This window comes from Colias croceus, chromosome 15 (genome assembly GCF_905220415.1).
Source record: "Colias croceus chromosome 15, ilColCroc2.1".
NCBI classification, from domain to species: domain Eukaryota; kingdom Metazoa; phylum Arthropoda; class Insecta; order Lepidoptera; family Pieridae; genus Colias; species Colias croceus.
This window is the reverse complement of record NC_059551.1, coordinates 7,677,564-7,699,985: the sequence shown is the minus strand read 5'-3', so window position 1 is coordinate 7,699,985 and position 22,422 is coordinate 7,677,564. Positions and strand designations below refer to the sequence as shown.

At 31.6% G+C, this 22,422-nt stretch overlaps 2 protein-coding genes across 3 annotated transcripts in view; one reads left to right on the top strand and one right to left on the bottom strand.

Moving 5' to 3' along the window:
• The window catches only part of LOC123698106 (SET domain-containing protein SmydA-8), a 542,384-nt gene that overhangs the window by 76,034 nt on the left and 443,928 nt on the right, over positions 1-22,422 (bottom strand). The window lies entirely within an intron of this gene.
• Positions 1,455-22,422, top strand: part of LOC123698095 (reversion-inducing cysteine-rich protein with Kazal motifs) — a 45,215-nt gene continuing 24,247 nt past the window's right edge. For both annotated transcript variants that reach the window (XM_045644690.1, XM_045644689.1), the window contains exons 1-3: positions 1,455-1,709; positions 4,059-4,195; positions 7,721-7,776. In XM_045644690.1, coding sequence (XP_045500646.1) covers positions 4,120-4,195; positions 7,721-7,776 — 132 coding nt within the window. In that variant the 5' untranslated portion in view covers positions 1,455-1,709; positions 4,059-4,119. The remainder of the gene's footprint in view (positions 1,710-4,058; positions 4,196-7,720; positions 7,777-22,422) is intronic.

Below are 22,422 nucleotides of genomic sequence, written 5' to 3'. Positions count from 1 at the left end.
TTAAGCTTTTACAAAGTTTAAAACGCTTTTAATGTACCTAATGCTGTGTGGATAATAACAGAAGAAGTTCCATTAGAATTTATAGCATCTATTCGAGGTCGAGTTTGAAGCTTTTATTAAATACGTAATTTCGTGAAAAAAGTTCACCGTAAAAAAAGGTGCAAAAATCTAATCTAATATCTAATATATCTAATATCTAATCTAATCTAATATCTATCTAATATCTAATATATATTATAAAGGCGAAAGTTTGTATGGATGTATGGATGTATGGATGTTTGTTACTCTTTCACGTAAAAACTACTGAACCGATTACAATGAAATTTAGCACACATATAGGTAACTTGGATTAACACATAGGATAGTTTTTATCCCGGAAATCCCACGGGAACGGGAACTATGCGGGTTTTCCTTTGCAAACGCGGGCGAAGCCGCGGGCGGAAATCTAGTATATCTAGTATATTATAAAGGCGAAAGTTTGTATGGATGTAAAAATAAACAGGGCCAAGCAAAATGAAAAGATGTTTGTCTTCATTTAAACATTTGTAATAAAGAAATACGAAGCGGGACGCTTGGGTAAAAATATCCTACTTGAAAAACTATAAATTTTACTTTGTGTGGAACAACTTTCTTACGGCTACAGTTGGAAGCAATTGGCAAAGGCTTAAACTTTGTGTTTGTCAAAGTTTGCATGAATTTAATATAATTTTGCAATGTGTGGAAAATATCTTGTTTTCCACGGTCATTCGAAACATTTCTGGAAAAATATGTTGATGTGAAATATGAACGAAATAAATTATAGATGGTCTGCTTTTAATTTTTATAGTTTGGGTGGACGTATCTTTTGAAATAGTTAACATAGTTTTATTTAATTAAACACAATTTCAATTATTTAAAATTTTAGAGATTAAAAGAAAAATTTAATATAGCATGATGATTGCATCTGTCAGACAAATTACGTATATTGATGGTTTGATACTTGTTTAATAGATTTGATGGTATCATATTAAAAAATGCAATAGGTAAACATGCAATAAAATTGTAAAAAAATGAATACTTAGCTATAATTTTGTTTGTGTATAGATTGTTTGACTGTTTTATTACAATATTATTTAATTTTACATGTCTTGTAACTTGTAAGTTAGGTAAGTAGGTATATTATGATATGTAGAGCTTAGTTATAGACCACACATGCTTTTGTTATTTATCAGCCGGCAAGTTTTTAACACTTCAGTTGTGGTCAGACTCATCAGTGTCACATCTGTGCTTCGCTTAAATTAAAAGTAATTTTCTTATGCAGAATTAATTAATGACTAACGAGCTCAATAGGGTTCATCAAGCGGAAGCACTCACGAGATAGCTCTATACGACATTATGTATGAGTGAACAGGACGGACTTCGGGCTGGAGTTGAATGAATTTATGTCGGTCTATTTAGTTACGCGTCAATTTGGCGCGAGAAAGGTTGTGAGCGAGGTTAAGTTTCGGGTGTTGAAAAAGCGCGCGAACTTTCTTTCACGTGACGTTTTTCTATGCTCTTATTTTTTTTAATGACCAGGATAGTGCTCTTATTTTAATGCTATGAAAAAATGAGTTGTATGTTTTATTCTTTTTATTCTTGACTTGTTAAAAAATATTTTTCGTACAACAGTGACTAAGTGAATTAATATCAGTGTATATTTATAGTAAAGTCTATATAATTAACAAAAGGTAAGAAAATTTTATGTTTACACACTTTACAGATAAGCGGTAACCGGGAGTTCGCTGAGATAATGAGATAATATTTTTATTATTGTGTAAATATGATGCGGAGATGTGCTAACCAAAACTACTAACTATTTATATTCAAAATACAAATATATAGAATTATTTATTATAAGTTAGTACATATTACATTTACCTATTTAGTAGCTAGATGTTCATATTTTATCCTTGTAAAACGTGTGCACTGTGCACTGACGCTTACGAAAATGGATCTTTTTTATAAATTTATTACGTAGAAATTATTAGACAAAAAGTAATTAGGTTTGCAATGGGATTGTATCTAAATTAAAAGTATAAAGGGGATATATTTCTTTATTGATTAATTGTTGGTATTTATTACATAAAAAATGTAGAGCGATTAAAAAATAATAAAATTAGAAACACATCTCTATTTATTTTTTAATATAAACTAAGTAAGCTGTATTATTTTTTTCCGGTTTGGCCTGGTAACCTAATACAAAAATTAAGTACATAATTTATTAAATGATAAATAAAATGCATTGCGGGCCTACTCTCCGTCGTCTATCATACGATATGGCAGTTTATTATAATTTTTATGTATATTACGTTAAATAAGCATTTTTTTTATGACCTCAAGGCAAATTGAAATAAAATTTATATGTTATTTAATTGTACCAAAATAGGAAATGCTCTGTTTCGTTGTACATCAAAGAAGCCATAGGTACAGGGGACCCAAAAGTTATTTCTCTTTTGCATAATACATTCATCACCCAATAGTAAATATATAGACAACTAAAGCATTTGAATTCGACAAGGCTTTGGTATATGAACTTTTCCAAACGAAAAAGGTACGTAAACCTTATTTATGGGAAAACTTTTGAGATAAACTTACCGAGTAAGCGGGTGGGCAACTAGAGTATGTATAATTATAGCATAATGTTATTTATGTATGGTGAGTGTAGCCATGTTAATTACTAAAGTTATATATTATTAAATTGTAAGCGTTTAAACTTAATGGCACTTGCTGAGTGAATTATAGTGCATTAGGGTAATGAGGAACATAGGGGAACTACTATAAGATAATAATTCAAATTTAAAGGGTTAGAAAATTATCATAGAATATTTAATACAATAAATTGCGACACTAATTATTATTAATTAATTGATTTACGCCAGATTTTCTTTTTTTCTTGTTGAAAATAAAATTTATTACAAAAATATGCGAAAATGTTAAATCTCACAGTTTTAAATGAGAAGTCCATACTCATCTGTATTACCTACAATTAGGAATGTTGAATGGTTATAGGATAGCGCATTGCTTCTTAAATGTAGCCTATTTAAGATTTGAATCAACTTTTTTTTCAAAAATGTGTTGCTCCTGTTTTGGTTTAAGTTTTTCCTCACCGAAACTCCTGCGAATGCTTTTAAAAAAGCAATTTGTCATTCAGTTGGTAACACTCGGAACAGGTGCCGGGATTGCGCCCTTTTCACCAAGATTTATTGCCGGCTTACGAATTTTCCGATAAACAGACCTCGCAAAATTCGAGTTGAGATTAACAAGAATAAATTACTGCAAAACGCCAAGTTTGATTAAATAATAAATTGTTTATTGAGATATGAATATTTATGATTATCCATACGTAATTGAAAAATACAAAAACATGTAACGTAGAGTACCTACAGTTCGTAAAGAGAACTCAAACTAAATAAATAATTAAAACTCGAAATTTTTTGTATATTTATTCATTATAATACTATGTAGATATATTGTAGTATTCAGTCAGATAACTGCAAAAAAGTGTGACTTCACAAAGCAGTACAATTAACAATAAAACGAAGAGAGTGGGAAAAGACTTGACCTACTACCGTTTTCTTGTATAGTGTCGCATGCTCATTTTGAATTCATGTCTTATATAAAAAAAACATAAAAAATATATAAAAAAGGATGAATAAAGCTAATTGATTTGAATAAGTTCTAATGTTCTAACTGCTTGCTCTCCGGCTTCACCCAGCTTTTTCACTTGATATATAAAATAGGTACCAAGTAAAGAAAGAGCTTTGTAACGTTTGTAACGTTGTTTATAGGTAACTAAAAATAATTTTGAAATCGATATACATAATTGTTTTTGGATTAATTCGTAATAGACAAAAATTCAAATTTTCCCTCTTTATAAAATTAGCATAGATCTATCATATATGTTTAGACAAAAATACTATTAGGTACAAATGTATCAATCAGAACGTCTCTATGTATCATCAAACGCAAACAAATTTTGTTTGTGAAACACGGCAATGAAAATTGTTTACGGATCATTCAAAGCTGTTATTTTTCAGATGTTCTGGAACGATGACGACACTAATGTTCTGGAATGCTGACGTCATCAACTAGGCAAGGATGTCGCGAGGAGACAGATATTGGAAGTGGAGGCTGATCTTTTCAGCAATCTCGTTGGCTTTTGCTAATTCGCAAGGTGAGTCTTTGATAATGATTAATTACAAAATTAAATTTCTAATCTAATAATTTTGTTATGGTTAATCTTTTCGTTATGGTAAGTCGTATTATTAAATATTATACAGTGGTATATTTTAAAGCTATGTTCTCTATGTCGTCGTAGAGAATAGAGAACATAGAAGGCAAAAACTTGAAGCGTATGGCTCAAGATAGGGAAGTTTGGTACAAGATGGAGGAGGCTTTTACACATAAGGGGCCACCTAACAAGGACTAAAAAGAACTACATATATGTATAATTAAAATGGCATATGTATATATTAATTTTAAGGTGGAAATAAATAAAGCTTATCATTATTATATTTTAAAGCAGTTCTATGCTTTAATTAACGGGTGGCAAAAGCGTATTTAAATTGAGCTTTTACGAATTTTACGTACCTAGAAAATATTTTAAGCGAGTCCCAAAACTTACAGTGCTTAATAACAAAAATATAATTTGCTTTGAATTAAATAACAAACGTGTCACAAACACAAATTATAAACTCAATAAAGTTATAACTGAAACCAAAACATATTTATTTTTTATAATTGCTCACATAAGTATTACAGACATTTTAATAATTAAAACTTTTTTGGCCTGCGCTATATGCGTACTTCTTCGCTCTATACAGGATCTGTTACCAAGTTTAGGGTCCAAAGGTCTCACTTCAATATGTACCAGCCCTTATATTTCCCCAGGGTTCTCGAACTTTCTCTATTCACAGCATCCTTGTGAACTTCCCTTATTGATTTGGGCCCTTTATCGTTGCTTCGTCTTAAATTAATCAACTTCTATACAAATAGTAGATAGAAATCTAGAATAGAAATTCTAATCTTAGATTTGTCTTTCACTGTAAATAGATTACGAGTAAATAAAAAATTGTCTGTCTCTTCTTAAACACCCCTTGCCAAGATTATCGCCAAACCCTTTCAGAATTCAGACAGGCTTACCTTTAGAGTACAGTATTGTGTTAAGCCTTCAAGGCCTCTACAACACCTATTCAATCTATTCAATCTTATATCAGTCGACCCATAAGTTAGACCGCCCGGCGCCCCCTTTGTATAGTGGTTGACGCATGAGCGTAGAACCGAGGGTCCTGGGTTCGATTCTCGGTGGAGACGAAGAAAATAAAATGATCGGTCTGGCAGGACACAAAAGGCTACTTGTCCCTATAGCTGATCTTGTCTCTAAAGAAAATCGATCAGTGAAACCAATGTATTTAGGCATTTTCCCCTTAAGGGACATGGGACTTCACTTATAAGTTAGAAGTCTACCAATAACCACATAGAGTTGATATTTACGGGTTGCCCATTCCGAATTCTACATGGAACAAAAATACTATGGAAAATAACTCGGCACAACCATAGTTACATAGATGATAAAGCTATAGAGTAAAGGTACTATGAAAACGTTGGACTGTTCATAAATTAATTAATGTCGTGTTTCCATTAATTCATAATGAGATAAATGGCCCAGCCAATCAGCTAATTTACTTATCCAATGGGTTCGCACGCGCATTGCCTGTTAATTTCAGCTCATGAATACGTTATAAATGTTATTACGAATATTGCTTTTTGCGGGTCTCGTGGAAATATCAGTGCTGTTTATCTTTAGATGAATAGATATGGTAGAATATTATAGTATTACAGTATATTTAATAAAATACAATACTGTATGAGCTTCCTAATCATGGTATCTAGTTGTTGAAAGTTGTTTAACTACTTACTAAATTATACAATGGAAATATAATGCGATGTATCATGATGTGCAAATGATGTGTGTACGTATAACATAGTATAACATAATATGCTAGTTTTTTAATTATATTTATAACACAACAGCGAAAAGCTTGGTGCATTGAATTAGAAACAAAGAAGTCTGCGAAGGTTCTCTATTAGCTTGCGTAGCGTTGGTTGCTATTGAAAAACATATGTATTATAGCCCTTGAAGCTTTAGTACAACACTTTTAATTACGTTATTAATAAAATATTATTTATTTATTAATCATGATATTATGGTTGCACCTAAATTTTAACCTAAATCGGATGAGCAGTTATTCTGTAAAAGAGCATCCATCTTTATAGTTTAAATGTATAGGTAACTTAAAATCTATCCTGTCATTGTCTATATAAAACAAAAGCCGACTCTTGTTTATGTAAGCCAATGATAGAAGGTATAATTGGGATTCGTACTAAATAAAACAAAATTCAATTTCAAAAATAATTTTATTTCAAAGATCACAAGAATTAATAATAGGTATTCATGGTCGTTCAATTTATTAAAATTGATTTAGATGCGCTTCAAAGCCGCTATTATGTGAAGCGTAGAACTGCTTTAAAATTGTTAGGAAAATGGATTATAATAAAATGTCGTTAGCTTTATAAAATATAACGCGATTATCCAGTCCAGTAGCTGTAATCATAGTGCCTTACTAACTATCGAGAAGTGCATATAATTTGGATCAACTTTGATGCAAACGAGTTATAGGCACTGAGTTATATGCACTTTCTCTAAATATTAATGATTCCGATAGGAGGAAGTAAATATTATGAAATAATTGCTCGGTTCTGGTTGCTATTAATAATGGCTAATTACTCTTATTTACGTAACTTTCTCTGCGTAGGGAAATGTGAAATATCGGTGCGAAAGTTAGGTAATTTTCTGTTTCTGATTATTGTTTATGATGTTATTATTGAGATATTAAAAAATGAATGAGAGTACATAAATATTGAGATATTAAAAAATAAAATCAAACATAAGAAAATATTAAATATTTATATAGGTAGGTACCTATCTACATAGTTGGGTGCACATTTAAGTTTATTTATTTATTTTTATTTTTATTTTTTACATACATAGATTCCTTACAGCTATTTGTATTACAATATTTTTATTTAACTTTAACAAAACAATACGCCAATAAAAAGGTATACCAATAATAAGACAATTAATGTGATAGTAGTTTTACATTAATTATAACAATGATAAAGTGGAAAAAATTAATTAATTTATTTAGAAATATATATTTTTTCTGAAAAACATCCTGCCTAAAATTTTGGAAATTACACGTAAAATGAAAATCTTACAAGAGGGACTAGATAATTTTGTTTGGTAAGCAACCCAAAATTACAGAAAGTAAATTTAAGTGTTTACAATTTCCAGACACAAGTACACTACCTACTAATAAACAGAAATTAATTTTGCCAAGCTTGTTTCGCTAAATCTTAGAAAGCCGCACTTTGAAATTCACTAGCGACTGGTGCTCATAAATAAAATTTAAACAGTAACTCAATTAATTTTACACCACCGTAAAGTTGAGAACCGTGTCACAACAGCATATAATCAATCCCGAGATCATAATGTCGACACTAATTTTAATTGCCTCTTTGCTTTGACGACCATTATGGTATAGATCAAAAGCGCGGTAATAAATGTCGTAGATTTGAGACACAGCTGTTTTCGTAACAGATACTCTAGGAGACTTATTGTGGCCATTTTTCATTGCAGACATATCGGCGTGCTGCGATAAGGCAACGGGAACATGTCGGAGCGTTTGCGAAAAGGTAATATTTTTTGGATTTTAGGGGAAAACAGAGTGGGACTTGAGGGAAATAGGGCACAGAATTACTGTATTATTTACGGTTAGACTTTTTCCAAGTATTAGATTCGGGTTGCTAAAGTAAGCAATAGAAACATAATTGGAAATCGTAATAAGACACATACATCTGCAATGCAACATTTGTACAGTGCTATTGAACAAAAATTTGAAATGAAAAAAAGTCAGGATATTGGCGCCTTTACATTGTTAAGTACGTCACTGGATACGAAGAAAATGAGGCGACGAGTGATAAGACAGTTATGTTATAGTGTGTAATAAGTAAGGAAAACTTTATGTTGCTTTTAATAAGGAAAGGAAAATTTCTTAAGAAGGGTGGGAAAAGACGAACACTAAAAATACAATACAAATAAATGTACATATTTGAATAATCATTCATTTATAGGCTGTAATATCTGGTGGAATTTCATGTAATTAACTCAAAGAAGTAGAAGTTATTTTTAAGCTTAGAGCTTTAGTATCTATTAATAATAAATCGCATATTTTATTGCTTGTAGTTCCCCAGTAACAAAAAAGCATAACTATTTAACAAAATATTAAATTTCTTAAAGTGAAAATCTTAGCGCATATGCCAATACACTCAGCATATTGAAACGTAAGAACAATCTCTCATCTCTCTAATAAATATTTTATAGGTGTCCGGTATGCGATTGGTATTTATTGATAAAATTCCCTCAAGCTTGCCGCAGTGTCACGTACACACGCCTCCTGAATCTTAATCTCTTCCACAGACCAATCAAAGTTTTCACTGGCAAGTCAAATTGACTAATTAAGCCGATTTATTGCTTCCGAAGTTCCTCCAAAAGTTCCGCTATTTTTAACTAAGGTCATTCAATATTTGTACAATGATCTTTGATTTCATGGAAAGTATCTTTGATCTTTTCTAGAGGATACTGGATTCTTCCTGTGATAATGAGTTATGGATAGTTTAAGAGCTGATTGGAAATTGCGCTTGATTATTTTAATTCGAATATTTGCGAAGATACTAATATTTTGCTTTCATGAATTGTGTGTTTCGAATGGCAGTGTATTTATATAATTTGTGAGCTGATAATATAATCATAGTTTTAATAAATGTTACTGGGACAAACATATTTCATATCGTTTATGGCGTCGTACGTTATTAACTCTGTAATAGATATTAAAAGCTTGGTATCAAATGAGACAATTGTAATGTGATACCAAGTCTTCTGCAGGTATAATGAAAATGGAACGGTAAAGGTTCTTTAAATATCCTGTTAAAACTATTTTTAAGTTAACTCTATTTTAGCTTTATCACTGGCCTTTAAAAAGCTTCATAGCTAGGCAAAACCTTTTTAGAAAACGCTATGAAGTATGAATACGTTTTACATATATATACAAAAGGAGCTATGGAAACTAAACGCATTATATTGAAAACAGTGCAAAAATGGATACGAAACACTACATAATTTATTCATCTAAAATATAGTCAGCTCTCGGTGCAGAAAGGCGTCCCAAGTAGCGCGGGCAATCAAAGCTTGTCACATACAGAATAGACTTCTGAGAAGGAGCGTTGACTGAATAAAGAAAATTATTAAATCATGTAAGCGGAGCCGGTAATACATTCGTTTTTAATTTCGTCTTGTTAGAGCCGGCGTGACGCGACTTCCTCTGCGCGACGATGTTGGAATATCGTAACCGAATTACGTCCAAGTTTAATTTGTCGGCGCCATTAATTAATACGTTTGTCTATTGGGGTGGGAATGTCTTGAAATAGATTTTCGAAGTGTATAACTTATATGTATGAATCCTCTTTCATAATTCATAAATTAACTATAGTATTCGTTGTAGAAATATAATATGTTTATTTATTTTTTAACATTGCTTAGCATTTGAAATATACAGACTCGCTTGTCAATAATTGCATTGTCTATGAATTATTGTTTATTGTATTTTATATTATGCATATTTTATAACAATTGTATATCTAGAATTACTTACCATTTAAATGGTGAATTATTGTTTTCATTACTGTTCTTCATATTAGCACAACAGTCAGCACCAATACATAACCAATTCAACTATATTTTCACAATCATAGCCTTATTTCCGTCAACAATACTAAGGGTCTATGAGTATCGAACCGATGTCATTACCCCTGCCTGTAACAACCATCAAGTCATTATGTCTGCCTCATGAGCTCTATTATGTATGCCTTTCACACAATATTCAAATTGATTGAACGAGTACCTCAAGGGTAATTAAGCTGTGAATACAAGAGGAGTGATACTTGATAGTTGATTTTTAATTAAAATCTACTAATATAAATTACTTTAGTTTTGTCTTGGATTATCTAATTGTTCACGTAGACCGTCTTTTCTGCAGGAAAATCTTCAGCATAATTCGTCCAAGACACAACTAATCGTTAGATTAATCAAGAAGTAGATAACTAATTAAGGGAGAATGTCGTTTCCAATAATTTTAACATTTATGACATACTGAAAAGCTGGGAAAAAGCTAAAAAAATCCATTCACATCGAACATACATGTCCTCAAACATTTTTCTTGCAATAGTTTTGCTGAAAACTGAAGCATTGTTGTAGTTATACTTCTTTTGGCGCGATGGAGAAAAATTATGAGAGTGAATTTTTACGATGCGCGTGCACACCGACACCTAAATTTAACAGCATGAAGTTAGTTCTAGGTGGTATGAATATTGATAACTATATTCAAGTTGTATATTCTAATATATTTTTTTTCCATACGCCAAAGAAGTATAACTTCTAACGCTAGTACATAAGTACACACACCCTTTTTGATAAGAGTTACCATAGCAAACATTTGTAGCTTTCCATTCGAAGGTTCTATTGAATTCAAACGGAATCCTTTTTATATCTGAAGATCTATCAAACACGCATATTTATGCATCTTGTAAGTATACAAATTGAATATTTATATGCACGTCTTTCCGGTAAAGATTTCCTTTATACGGTGTACATATTTGTATAGTATGATGTCATTAATGTAAATATATTACATACACTGATACATCTATTAGAATAACGAGAACGATTAACTAACGATGATTTGTTATCTCTGAAGCATTTGTTTTAAGCTATTTTGGTTTGGAAAAAGGGTTGAAATTTCGGAAATCAACCATAGAAGTGATTTTGTACACTTTGAAAACTATGCAGCCGACGGTCTTAAAAAATCACTGATAACAATAATACTGTAAATGTATCACAGTTTGATATTGTTGAGAAATATTGTCCACTAGCACGTTGTAGTTTTAGAGTAGATTCTAGGGAAGTATTTACCGGATATTTTTTTATAATTGGAAATGAATTTCTAGTACATTAAACAAAATAACCAATTAAATTAATTACTGAAGGTGTTATACATGAGCACAGATGAGTATAGTTCAAAGGATGTTTAAAATTGTTTTGATTATTATCTAGCACGATACTTGCAAAGGTCTTCTTGACCCACTTTCAGGATCGGTCTAATGTTACACATGTTACACCGTCGCGTTATTATTTAATAATGTGGATCTTAATGTTTTTGGGAGATTATAATATTGTGTTAAAATTCATTTCGTATACGTAAAATTGATCATGCTACATCTCAATGTAGAGCAATATTTTTATTAAATTTGTAGGCTGTAGCATTTTAAAATTAAATCTTTTAAGGACCGTATGGGAAACAGTCGTATCTACGTCCGTCGTACATATTTTTTTAGAGATTTATGTTTTTGTGCACCTACTGAAAATTACACTATCTTATTCGAATATTCGAATCATTAGTTTCTCATTTGATGTTCTTAGTTAAGTTTTTGTACAAACTAAACAGGATATAAAATCCTTTACACTTTCATAATAGTAATTTTTACACAGTTATTTACAAAATACAAAACATATTCATTCTTTTCTGCTTCCATTTCCCTAATTCGTACGTACTTCGCTAATTAAAGTTCTTCTAAATTAAGAAAAGAGCGTGTGAATTGCGAGCTTCGTATAAAGTACGTAGGTATAAACGGATTCTTGCATGGTGCTACCTCGTAACTCGTGCAGGAATTTATGAAGTGGCAGCCAAAGGTTGTAAGGCTGACTATACATGTGTCGACTTCTTTGTGACTGACTCACCAAATTTGTAAAGGTGTTAAAATAAGGATGATGATGTGTGAAACTGAAATTTTAAATACAGAAATAAAATTGTGTTGGTGTGATTATGACATCAGATGTAGTAGATACATACATACTAGGGTACTCTTTCTAATGTTCATTAATTGTTATTATGTTATCGAACACTAAAACTAAAGTGCTAAAAGATAATGAAGTTATTGTTATCGAATCTCATATTATTTATTAGTTAACCAGAAAATTAAAAATAACGAATTCTCTTAAATCCATATAAGCGAACTGATAACATTTTTGCTAAATCGCTTCGTTTCCAAAAAGCTTAACTGTAAGGAGCCGCGAAAAACATATTGCCCATAACTAAGTCGTATCTAGCGCACGGGAGCTTGTAAACTTTGAGATAATGTATTTGTTAACACATGTTTATTGTGTATACACTGCGCCTTGTTAGTTTTATATCGTATCTGTGTGAGTTTTATGTTGACAGGAATTTTACTAGGTTACCGACTTTTTGATAAGACGAGGAAAATGCCTAGCGTTTAGCGCTTATGGCCTAGTCTATATTTTAATAGTATAAAAATAGGAATTCATGATTCAAACATGTTGAAAAATAGAAAAAAGAACTATCTTTGGGCGGGATTGGAAACTGTGATATTTCTCATTGTCTGCTAAGTAAACTTGTAAGTAAAACGTCTTAATATCGATTTTTTGTTATCCTTTTTTATTCTTATAAATAGTATATTGAAAGATGTGATGTATTTAAAATAAAAACAATTGAGAAAGTAGAAAAATATCCAGCAATTCAATTCAATGTTTCGTCTACAACTCTATAGACTCTACATTCAATATTGACGGTGGGAGGTCTTAACGACATGTCGGAAAGTCGTTAAAGATCGTAAAATTAAACGTCTATAATAAGTTTTATATAACGTGAATACAAAGTGGTTATTTTGCGGGACAAGAAAGACAATACAATGCTATTTCCGATATTTTTTTGTCACTTGTCACATAGGGAATAGGCAATGAACTGGGCAGTGAATCACTCCGTTATTTTTGGCTTCAAGTCTAATGAATCTATCTTTGTTATGTTTGCCGCATTTGTATTATATAACATGTTGATTAAATAAACACGTAACTATTAGTCGTACATAAAAATGTTTTTCAAAAAAATATATGACAAAAAAAATATGAGTACCTATATTAATTGAGAGTTATTGTAACACTGTATTTTATATTAATTTTAATGAAAAATACCGAACATTAAGTACCTTAAAATCAGGGACAATCCACTCACAAAATAAAATAAACGTACAAAAAAGTTTCAGACGTTATCTTGAAAAAAAAAAAACCCTCATAAACAGACATATTAACAAATTAGGTACTATTTGAAAGCAAAATATAATTTGTCAGTTCCCAGTTCCCACGGAAGTATCGTAAAAAAATATTTGCGAAGCATTTATTATTTTCAGTAGGTGCGGGCGATACAGTCGGCTAGTTCAAACGAGCGGCGCCTTTGATGTTCGTACGTATGATCTAAGTTGTCGCCGCAGACGCTTTTAAATGTATTTATATATACGTGTTTACATAGACGCTAGACCCATCTATTTCTAGTTTCAATGAACATCTTGTTCGGTAGATACGAAGGGTTTCTGAATACTAAATCTTTCTTAAACGAAATGAATGACAGTTTCAGGTCAAAGGAAACTTTTTATTCTGTACTCTATTATGTACTCTATATTATAAAACATATATCCACTAAGAAATTTTCATGAAAAATGTTGCCAAGACGCGAAAAAGACGAGAAATTTATTATCTCAATAATATGTAGAGCCGTGCATATAACTACATGCCTTAAATCTACAAGCCGTAACTTAACAAACTACACACTCTTACGGTCACGTTACACGTAACCACAAGAACTATTGTAATAAATTAATAAGTGTAAATCGTAATAAAAGGTGTAAATAGAGAGAAATATATTTTAAGGAAATAAAAATTGATGCTATTAACTACGCTTTTCATGAATGTTCTTTTTTTAAGAAAACTGTGTAAAAGTAAACTCGTCAATTCATTAGAATAATTATTTATCGATTGTTCGATTTTTCAGAAATATTGAGTGTTTATTTCGAGGTCATCGAGGACGCTTAAGCCATTCACCGGCATAAAGAGTGACATACTAATGAGGTCCCAAAATTTAAATTAAACATCCCGATCACGAACCTCAGCCATCACTTTTGACAATTGTTTATTCGGATACAACGTGACAATGCTTTACGAACGCATCGAGCTGTACTCGGAACTTCATCACGATGGGATTCTAGATGGGATTCCGGGATTCGATTGATGGGATTCCGATCACGTAGCCCGCTGTAGGCGTTTACCCCGACTTGTGGTTACGTACTCGTATATCCGTAGATCGGTATTTGTGCACGTTCAGGATAAATTTATCATTCAGCCACGGTTTTCAATCTTTGGATTTTTTATGAGATTTCCTTTTAGGGATGCGACGTGAATGCGAAAGTACTAGTTCTAAAAACTCGTATGTATGTTTAAAATGCGTAAAATGTGTGGGGTGTGAATGCGTTTACGTTCGAAACACACTGTAATTTCACAGGCAGTTCTTATGAAATCGTAGCATGAATTTTATTTATATCATTAATAGGTTCGCCGCAACTCTTGTAAAAAGTGTTTTAGATCATAACCGCAACATTAATGTAACATTCTTAAAGTTGCGAAAACAAACAAACTAATGCGACGACCAAAGTGCTAAAATAGACTCATTTGAAGCCCTTTCATGTCACTTCGTCTGACCGACCTGCGGGCGACGTATTTTTGTCACATATTGAGATACTTTTAACACCTTACTCATATTTCTGCTTACTATTTATGACTTTTTGGATATTAAGTTTTTATGATGGATTGCATCGTTATAAACGCTTTTGCCATAAAGCTTTAATAGGAGTGAAATAGGTAACGATACTGAGATTCAACATTTTTTATAGATATGAAAAAATAAGCAGGTTATAGATGCTTAGATAATTATTTCACTCGTTGACTAAAGGAATGTAACTTGTACTTCGTGCACATGTATTCCTTAAATGAACTAGTTAATATTTTTATCGTTTGCAAGTTCGAGTATTACCATCGATAATTTCACCTATCTTTCAGCTGCATTATTTTTATAATTTTTAATGCTTTACTACGTTGTCAAAAACGATAGCGTAGAGGCAAAGGTAGAGGCTATTTTGAGTGCATTAGCGGTTCAAAACTTTGCATGAAGGTTGTCACTTCACACTTGTCAGTACTAAGATGTCGCAAACACATTATCGCGCCTTATCGCTTCCCAGAAGTGTGGGGTATGGTGACGGGAACGCCCGAAACTCTACGGTCAAAGGGTATCGTCATAAACATCATCTTGAATTTGATATTTTTGGTGTTAACTGTTGATATTCCCTCTTATGTCGCGTAGTATTGTTTGTTTATGACTTGCTGCATTTTATGCATACTATATACTATATAGTATTTAGGCAAATTGCTTAAAGAATATAGTTTTCAAGCCAAAGCACACAAATAGTGCAAGGTTTATTATCGAATTGATTGATTTAAAATCTATCGTGTCCTATGAATTCGACACTTACCAACTAAAAGAGCATCATTACATTCGATTGTATTATCATTACATTTGATTTTCTACCCAGCGTGTTCACAGCAATTAAAATCCACGAAAAATCTCCAAGATACGTGTACCAATTGACGCGTCCAAAACGCATTCCGTCTGCGAACAGTCCTCGCTCGTTAATTACGTTCTGTCACCGGCTGTGACACTCATCTCAACATAGCTTTAGCGACAAAGAGAATCTAACTTAACTATAGTAAAAAAAATATACCGGCCGAATTGAGAACCTCCCCTTTCGAGTCCCGCCTCGTGGTCGAAATTTTTCTATTCTTTATAAATTTATACAAACCAAAAATATCAAATTTAACCTCCCCTTTTTTGAAGTCGGTTAAAAATATGACGCTTTAGCTATAATAACTGTTTGCTATGGCCAAGTTTATTGGCTGAATTAGTTCTAATTCAGTGACAATGAGAATTGTATAGCGGATGCATTTCGCATTTGTTTCAATTATCGATTTGACGTTATAGCCAATTGTATTACAGAGAGCTTTTATTTTGTTTCACTTCATGAGACTATTATAGAATGAGTAAGTTGTTTGTCTATATTCTCCTGCTTATGTGTATCATGTGTAGGTAGGTACTAATATTTTATGTGACCTTTATTATTCTAATGTTTGTGCAAAAAAAAGGTTTTATTATTGCACCTTATTTGAAAACTTTGATATAATATGTATTTCCTTGTATTTCCTTCAAATGCCTGCTTAACCGTGCCCTTGCATTCTAAAGTTTCGCCGAATAAGACATACGCAGTCTCGTAAAAGTCTGCCGGCAATAAATTAGTGCTTCACTAAAAGTACTCGTGAATCTCTTTAATTGTTTTCACTTGTATATTTAGTACGAGTAAGGAGTCTTAACGCGACGCTTATTCTTATTTATCTGTGGTATTTGCGGCTGGAAGACGATTTCAATATAATATGCTTCAAATGGAAGCAGCTGCGATTTATTATTCATTTCAGACTGAAAATTATATAGAGACGTACTAGACTTAGTTCAATTAAAAACTATTGTTAAATCTTTTGGTGTTTTCATTGGTAAGATTGGAAGTTATTATAGACCTTATAATTTGTGTTTAAGCCTAAGATTTGTTTCTTTTTTGTTTAATAATTTTTATAAGCGCTATTTCTATCTAGCTCAATCAATTGTTTTTTATTTCGACCTAAGCGAACTGAACCGTACGCTGAGACTCGTTTTTAATTAATAATATAAAGCATGGTGTTGCACATGCACATATGAAAATGCACTCATATAAATGTCTAGAGTTAATATTTTCGCAAAATTATAAAATTGTGCGTTCCGAGTTCCGACTTCATTACTCAAATTGAAACTTCTGCCTCGTTTAAAATAATATATTTCATAAATTACACATCAAAGTTTTTCGAGCAATTTGAACGTCTTCATTCGCAAATCATATCGTTGAAATAAACAACCTCATTGAAATGAAAAAAGCTTTTTAAAATACGGTTTCGTTTGACCTCGAGCAGTACAAACGGAATAGTTCAATCAGCTAATTATAACTGTAATTTAACTCAAGAATAATTTACAAAGAGACATCAAAGCGGTGGCAGCGCTATTTGATTCTGTCCTTTGATTATACGGCTAACATTTGCTATTTTCAACCAATAGAGCAAAATGACACATGAATAGGGTTACCGCTGTTGTATTTGCTGAGGATAATATGTCTGAAATAATTTAGCTTTAAAAGGTATTGTGAATTGATTTATTCAATGTGACATTTTGATCTTGGCAGCAATATAAAATGAAGACGAAGACGAAGTCGAAATTCTATACAATCGCAAGCTGAAATAATTGTATAGTAGAAATTATATCAATGGTACCTACGACACAATTCCACAAACTAGTCTATGTAATGTAATTACAACACCATATATGTAGCACTACACGAGCATAAAATCAATTTGTATTGACGCGTTCAATTGCTGTCAATAATTCAAGAGTAGGTATCAGAGTAGGTACTAGGTATAACCTCGTTGCAAACAATAGCAGCTCATTCGAGACCCTATCAGTGAACTATAATTACCGGATTGTTCATTCACGACATGAATATGGTAAATTGTAGGCGTACTGGGAACATATGCATTAGTTTATATAATATTATTAATTAATTATTAATATAATATTATCTCTATGTGTATGAGTAGCGTAAGGAAATTACGAGCTTGCAGAAGAAACGTTTAATAATAAATATGAATTAAATTAATTAGATAGATTACCAGAACATAATGTATAAGAAATTGTAGCAGATGCTTTCCAATACTGCGGGATAGTGTTTAAAATAAAATAAAAATAAAACTAGATAACATTATAACAGCTATATGCAAAAATGTCTTATTTATACGGTTTCACTGTATCGGTTGTCAACAACACTAGAAACTATTATACACTTGATTAACTAAGATCTGATGAAGGACTTGTACTTATTGACAAGAGCGGTCTCTCTTGATTGACTTAATTGATAAATCAGCTCTATGCAGATGTCTAATAAGATGAGAGCTTTCTCCTATTAGCCAATTAAAGTTTATTTAGCATCAATAATAAAATCTACAACATCGCAACATATATATTATATATATTCCGAATGAGAAACTTCTTCGCAGACTCTCTATTTCAGGAATTTCTTGGGAGATCTTTAACGTTAATATAAAAATATTTGTTAGTTTAAATTGTTTCATATTCATACTAATACCATAACATACTATTTGGGTCTTAACAGGATTAAGATTGTTCCCTTTTCAGCATAGTTCTATAGAGCAGTTGCAAAATAATCTTATAGAACCGTTGAACAATAAGATTACTTTTTAGACATCTAAAATTATCATGGAATTTTTCAAAGCCCTACGTCAAGTATTTCATGACCGGCCCTAACAAAACAACGCGACTTACGATCCGCTTGTAGTAATAACAGCCCATAAACTATGTAACGTTTGATTCGTTTTATTGTGACTGAAAACCGTTTGTGTTTTAATTAGTCGTGTGGAGACCGGAAGAGTTTCTTTGTAAATGCCATTTGGAAATAGGTACAATATGTATTTGGATTATCGACAATCTGTTAAATAAAGGTTATATTTTGCATCGTAGTGTTGGGTTTTGTATCTTTATTATTGAATACATAATTATCTAAATACTATTTTAAATATGTATTTATAATAATAGATAGAGTGATAAAAAGCTCATTTTATATTCTTTCAAAAAAATAAAAGAGATGTTTTTGAAAGTAAACGAAATTTGTTTGTGATTCAATTTAACTGTTAAACAAATAAATCTAGATTGTTACTCGCTGAAAGAATCGAATAAAAATAAGCTGCGAAAATATATGAAGCAATAACTCTGTCATTGTGCTGTGCAATAGTAGTAAAAGCAATAGTTTGTATAAAGAAAATCTATTTATTATTTACATATGACTACGCTTCTAAAACTGTATAATATCTTATAGTTTAATATGAAACAGCTTCAAACGCTATCACGTATTAATAGTTTGGCCTAAAGTTCCTATTACGTTAAAGCTTGCTATTACCTAATAGTTGCCTATATCGTAATGGAAGTGCTACGATAACGTTTAACGTTTAATTTTATAGCCTAATACAATTAAATTAGTAGCTCTACCACAGGCTCTATGCAGAATTACGTTACGAATCCTAATAGATTCATTGTCTTGCTCTAATGCATGTTGGTCCTCGGTCTTTGACCTTTGAATTTAAATTCGTACGAAAAGTAACGTTATTGCATATTATTATTCAGTGTTCAAATTCGTATTCAAATAAATATGATGACGCTCTGTATTGTATTATTTGAGTTTGCAGTTTTTTCTAGACTTGATAACTTGACTAGAAATAGTTCTTTAGTTATTTAAAATTTATAGAGGTTATTTAGTTATTAAGAATTGGTTCAAGCTACATTTTCATCCAGGCCATGTGTGGGTTGGTTAGTTGGTCGTGAAAAATTTTGTATCTTGTACGCCTGCTTCGTCTCGGTTTTCTTCCGATGTTTTCCATATTTGTACAGATTGGAGCAGTGCTCATGTGACGATCTGTTTAAAAATTTATTTAGATTGTCAGTCTAGTATCAGTTTATGGCTAATCTTAGGAGTCTCCGAGCCACCAGAGACTGTATACTTATGTAAAATCCATTATTATTCCAGAGTGTTTCTAAAACCTCCACCGAATAAATAAAAGCGACAAGTTTGCGGCATTTTTGAACTAACGATCAACTTTCAAACGGCGTACGTTAATAAATCGTTAGCCAACAGGATATCAATTGCATAGCATTGTGTCTAAGATTTGTTTTGTAAATAGTTCCCGGTATAAGCTCAGGTCTAACGGTGCATTTACATCAAACGAACGAATGCTCATTCTAACCCCACTATGTCAAATTATTTTAGTATAAACAGGTGTAGAACATTCTTTCATCCGAAGTGCGTTTGAAAAGATTCTATGCATTGTTCAACACTGAATACGAGTTTTCGTTTACACTAAAAGATCACGAACGAATGTTCTATCTCTAGCTCTATGTTCGTTTGATGTAAATGCACCATACGGCTAATGCAGGCCACGTAGCAAACAGGACGTGTGACCAGTGATGTCAACCTACCCCCAATTGTTCCCATGCTAATGTTAGGACCACCTCTCACTGATATAACTTTTTATACTGTCACCATTGACAAATGGCCGACGCGGATTGAATGTAAAACGAATGTATGAATTTAGCGATGGTTTATCAAATGTTGATTTGTTTGTGTATTTGGTAGAGTGAATGACTAGTACTTTTCCTGGATTGTAGTGTGAATAATATGAAGTCAAAGTTCAACTAATGTAAAAAATGTATAATTATGTGATCTATAATATAAAAATGAATCGCAAAATGTGTTGATAAGCGCATAACTCGAGAACGGCTGAACCGATTTCGATAATTCTTTTTTTATTATATTCCTTGCAGTACGAGGATGTAGAGAAAACGTAAATATGTACCACGGGCGAAACCGGGGCGGACCGCTAGTAGAAAATAAATATAAGTATGATATTATAATTGTTCTTCATTGACCACTCATTATTACATAATCAATAGTTATAAATAGATAGTGATTTACCGTTATTATTATCCAGATAATAATATATCTAATGTATGAACTACTTTTATTTTAACATTATATACAAAATGTATCCGTTATCTCAGAAAATTTGCACAAAAATTATTTCAAGGGCGGCGATAATAAAAGTAAATAGTTTGCATATAGATAACCCCGTTAAAAGTGCCGAAATACCTTTACAATAATATGTAAATTAACAATTAAAATATTTTAGTTTGCTTTAATTAGATGTTTAAAATATTCCTTCAATTATATTAAAATGTAATAAATAATCAGTAACTTTTTATTCTCAATGGTCTCAAATTGTTTAAGAAAATATACATTAATAATTGGTATTACCTAGATGTTATACTTACTTGCTTCAATTATACCCTTAACACAGTCTCAGTAACGTTTAATTTGAACACATTATGCAAACACAGGTGCAAATTTTGCTTATGGTTACCATGGTAACCAGTGGCTTAACATAATTCATTGCGATTTAAGTGTAAGAGGCTGCCTTTCAAGGTATGTGCGTATGTTTTGCATAATACATGATTTATTTTATGTTTACAACAGGGAGAAGACTTGCTGTTATAAATATCCACTTTACATTGTAATGTTAGGAGGGAGCTTTTCCCGTTTGAATGTTTGTAAGAAAAATTGTTTCACCAAAAAACTAGATTTTTTTAATACATTCTCACACTTCATGCTTCATGCTTGATATAAAAGTTCTTCTAATTGAATTCTACCACTGCGGCCAATCTCCATATAGACTAACTAACTGCATACGATGCACAAAAAAATACAGTACAAAATACAAATGGTAGAGTCACTTAATAAACTACTGCCAATAATATGAGCTTAATAACGACGCGAATCCCTATTCCACAAATCTCCCAGTTCAATAAAACAGTACATAAAATCACATAGTGAAACATAGACACAGTAACACTAATATAGATAAAATACTAGATTTCCGCCCGCGGCTTCGTCAGCGTTTTCAAAGGAAAACCCGCATAGTTCCCGTTTCCGTGGGTTTTTCGGGATAAAACATATCCTATGTGCTAATCCAAGTTACCTCTATATGTGTGCTTAATTTCATTGTAATTAATTCAGTAGAATTTGCGTGAAAGAGTAACAAACACACACACATCCTCACAAACTTTCGTATTTATAATATTAGTAGGAAGGATATAATAATAAGTTATGAGCAAATATGTTTTGGAACACATGCTATAATTTAGTTCACACGCCCGTGGAATAGAGATTTTATTGCGTAATAATGTGATTTGAATGTAGCATTCGTAAATTTAATAGCGCCTTGAATGTTAAACGTTTGCTCGAGTTTTAATGTACCTAAGCTTTTTGTATGTATTGGACTGTAACATGAAGTTTATTCATCTATACAGGCGAAAGCAAATATAAACACAAAATAAATCAAAACGAATAAGAATGGATTTTTTTAAAAGAACTCAGCGTAGTAAAAGTAGGTATACTTACTTGTTAGTATGGCTTAGTTATAGGAGATCTAAATATATTATAATAGCAATCTCATTTATTACCAATACAATATACATAATATCATAACTTGGAGATTATGAGAATTGTTTCGGGATGTATATGTTTATAACATCCGTAATCTTATTATCCAGTATCAGTTATCATACATATCACCCTCTCAAAACATTTCCAATGATAATAAGTAAATATTCATCGTTATTCACAAGTATTGTAAAG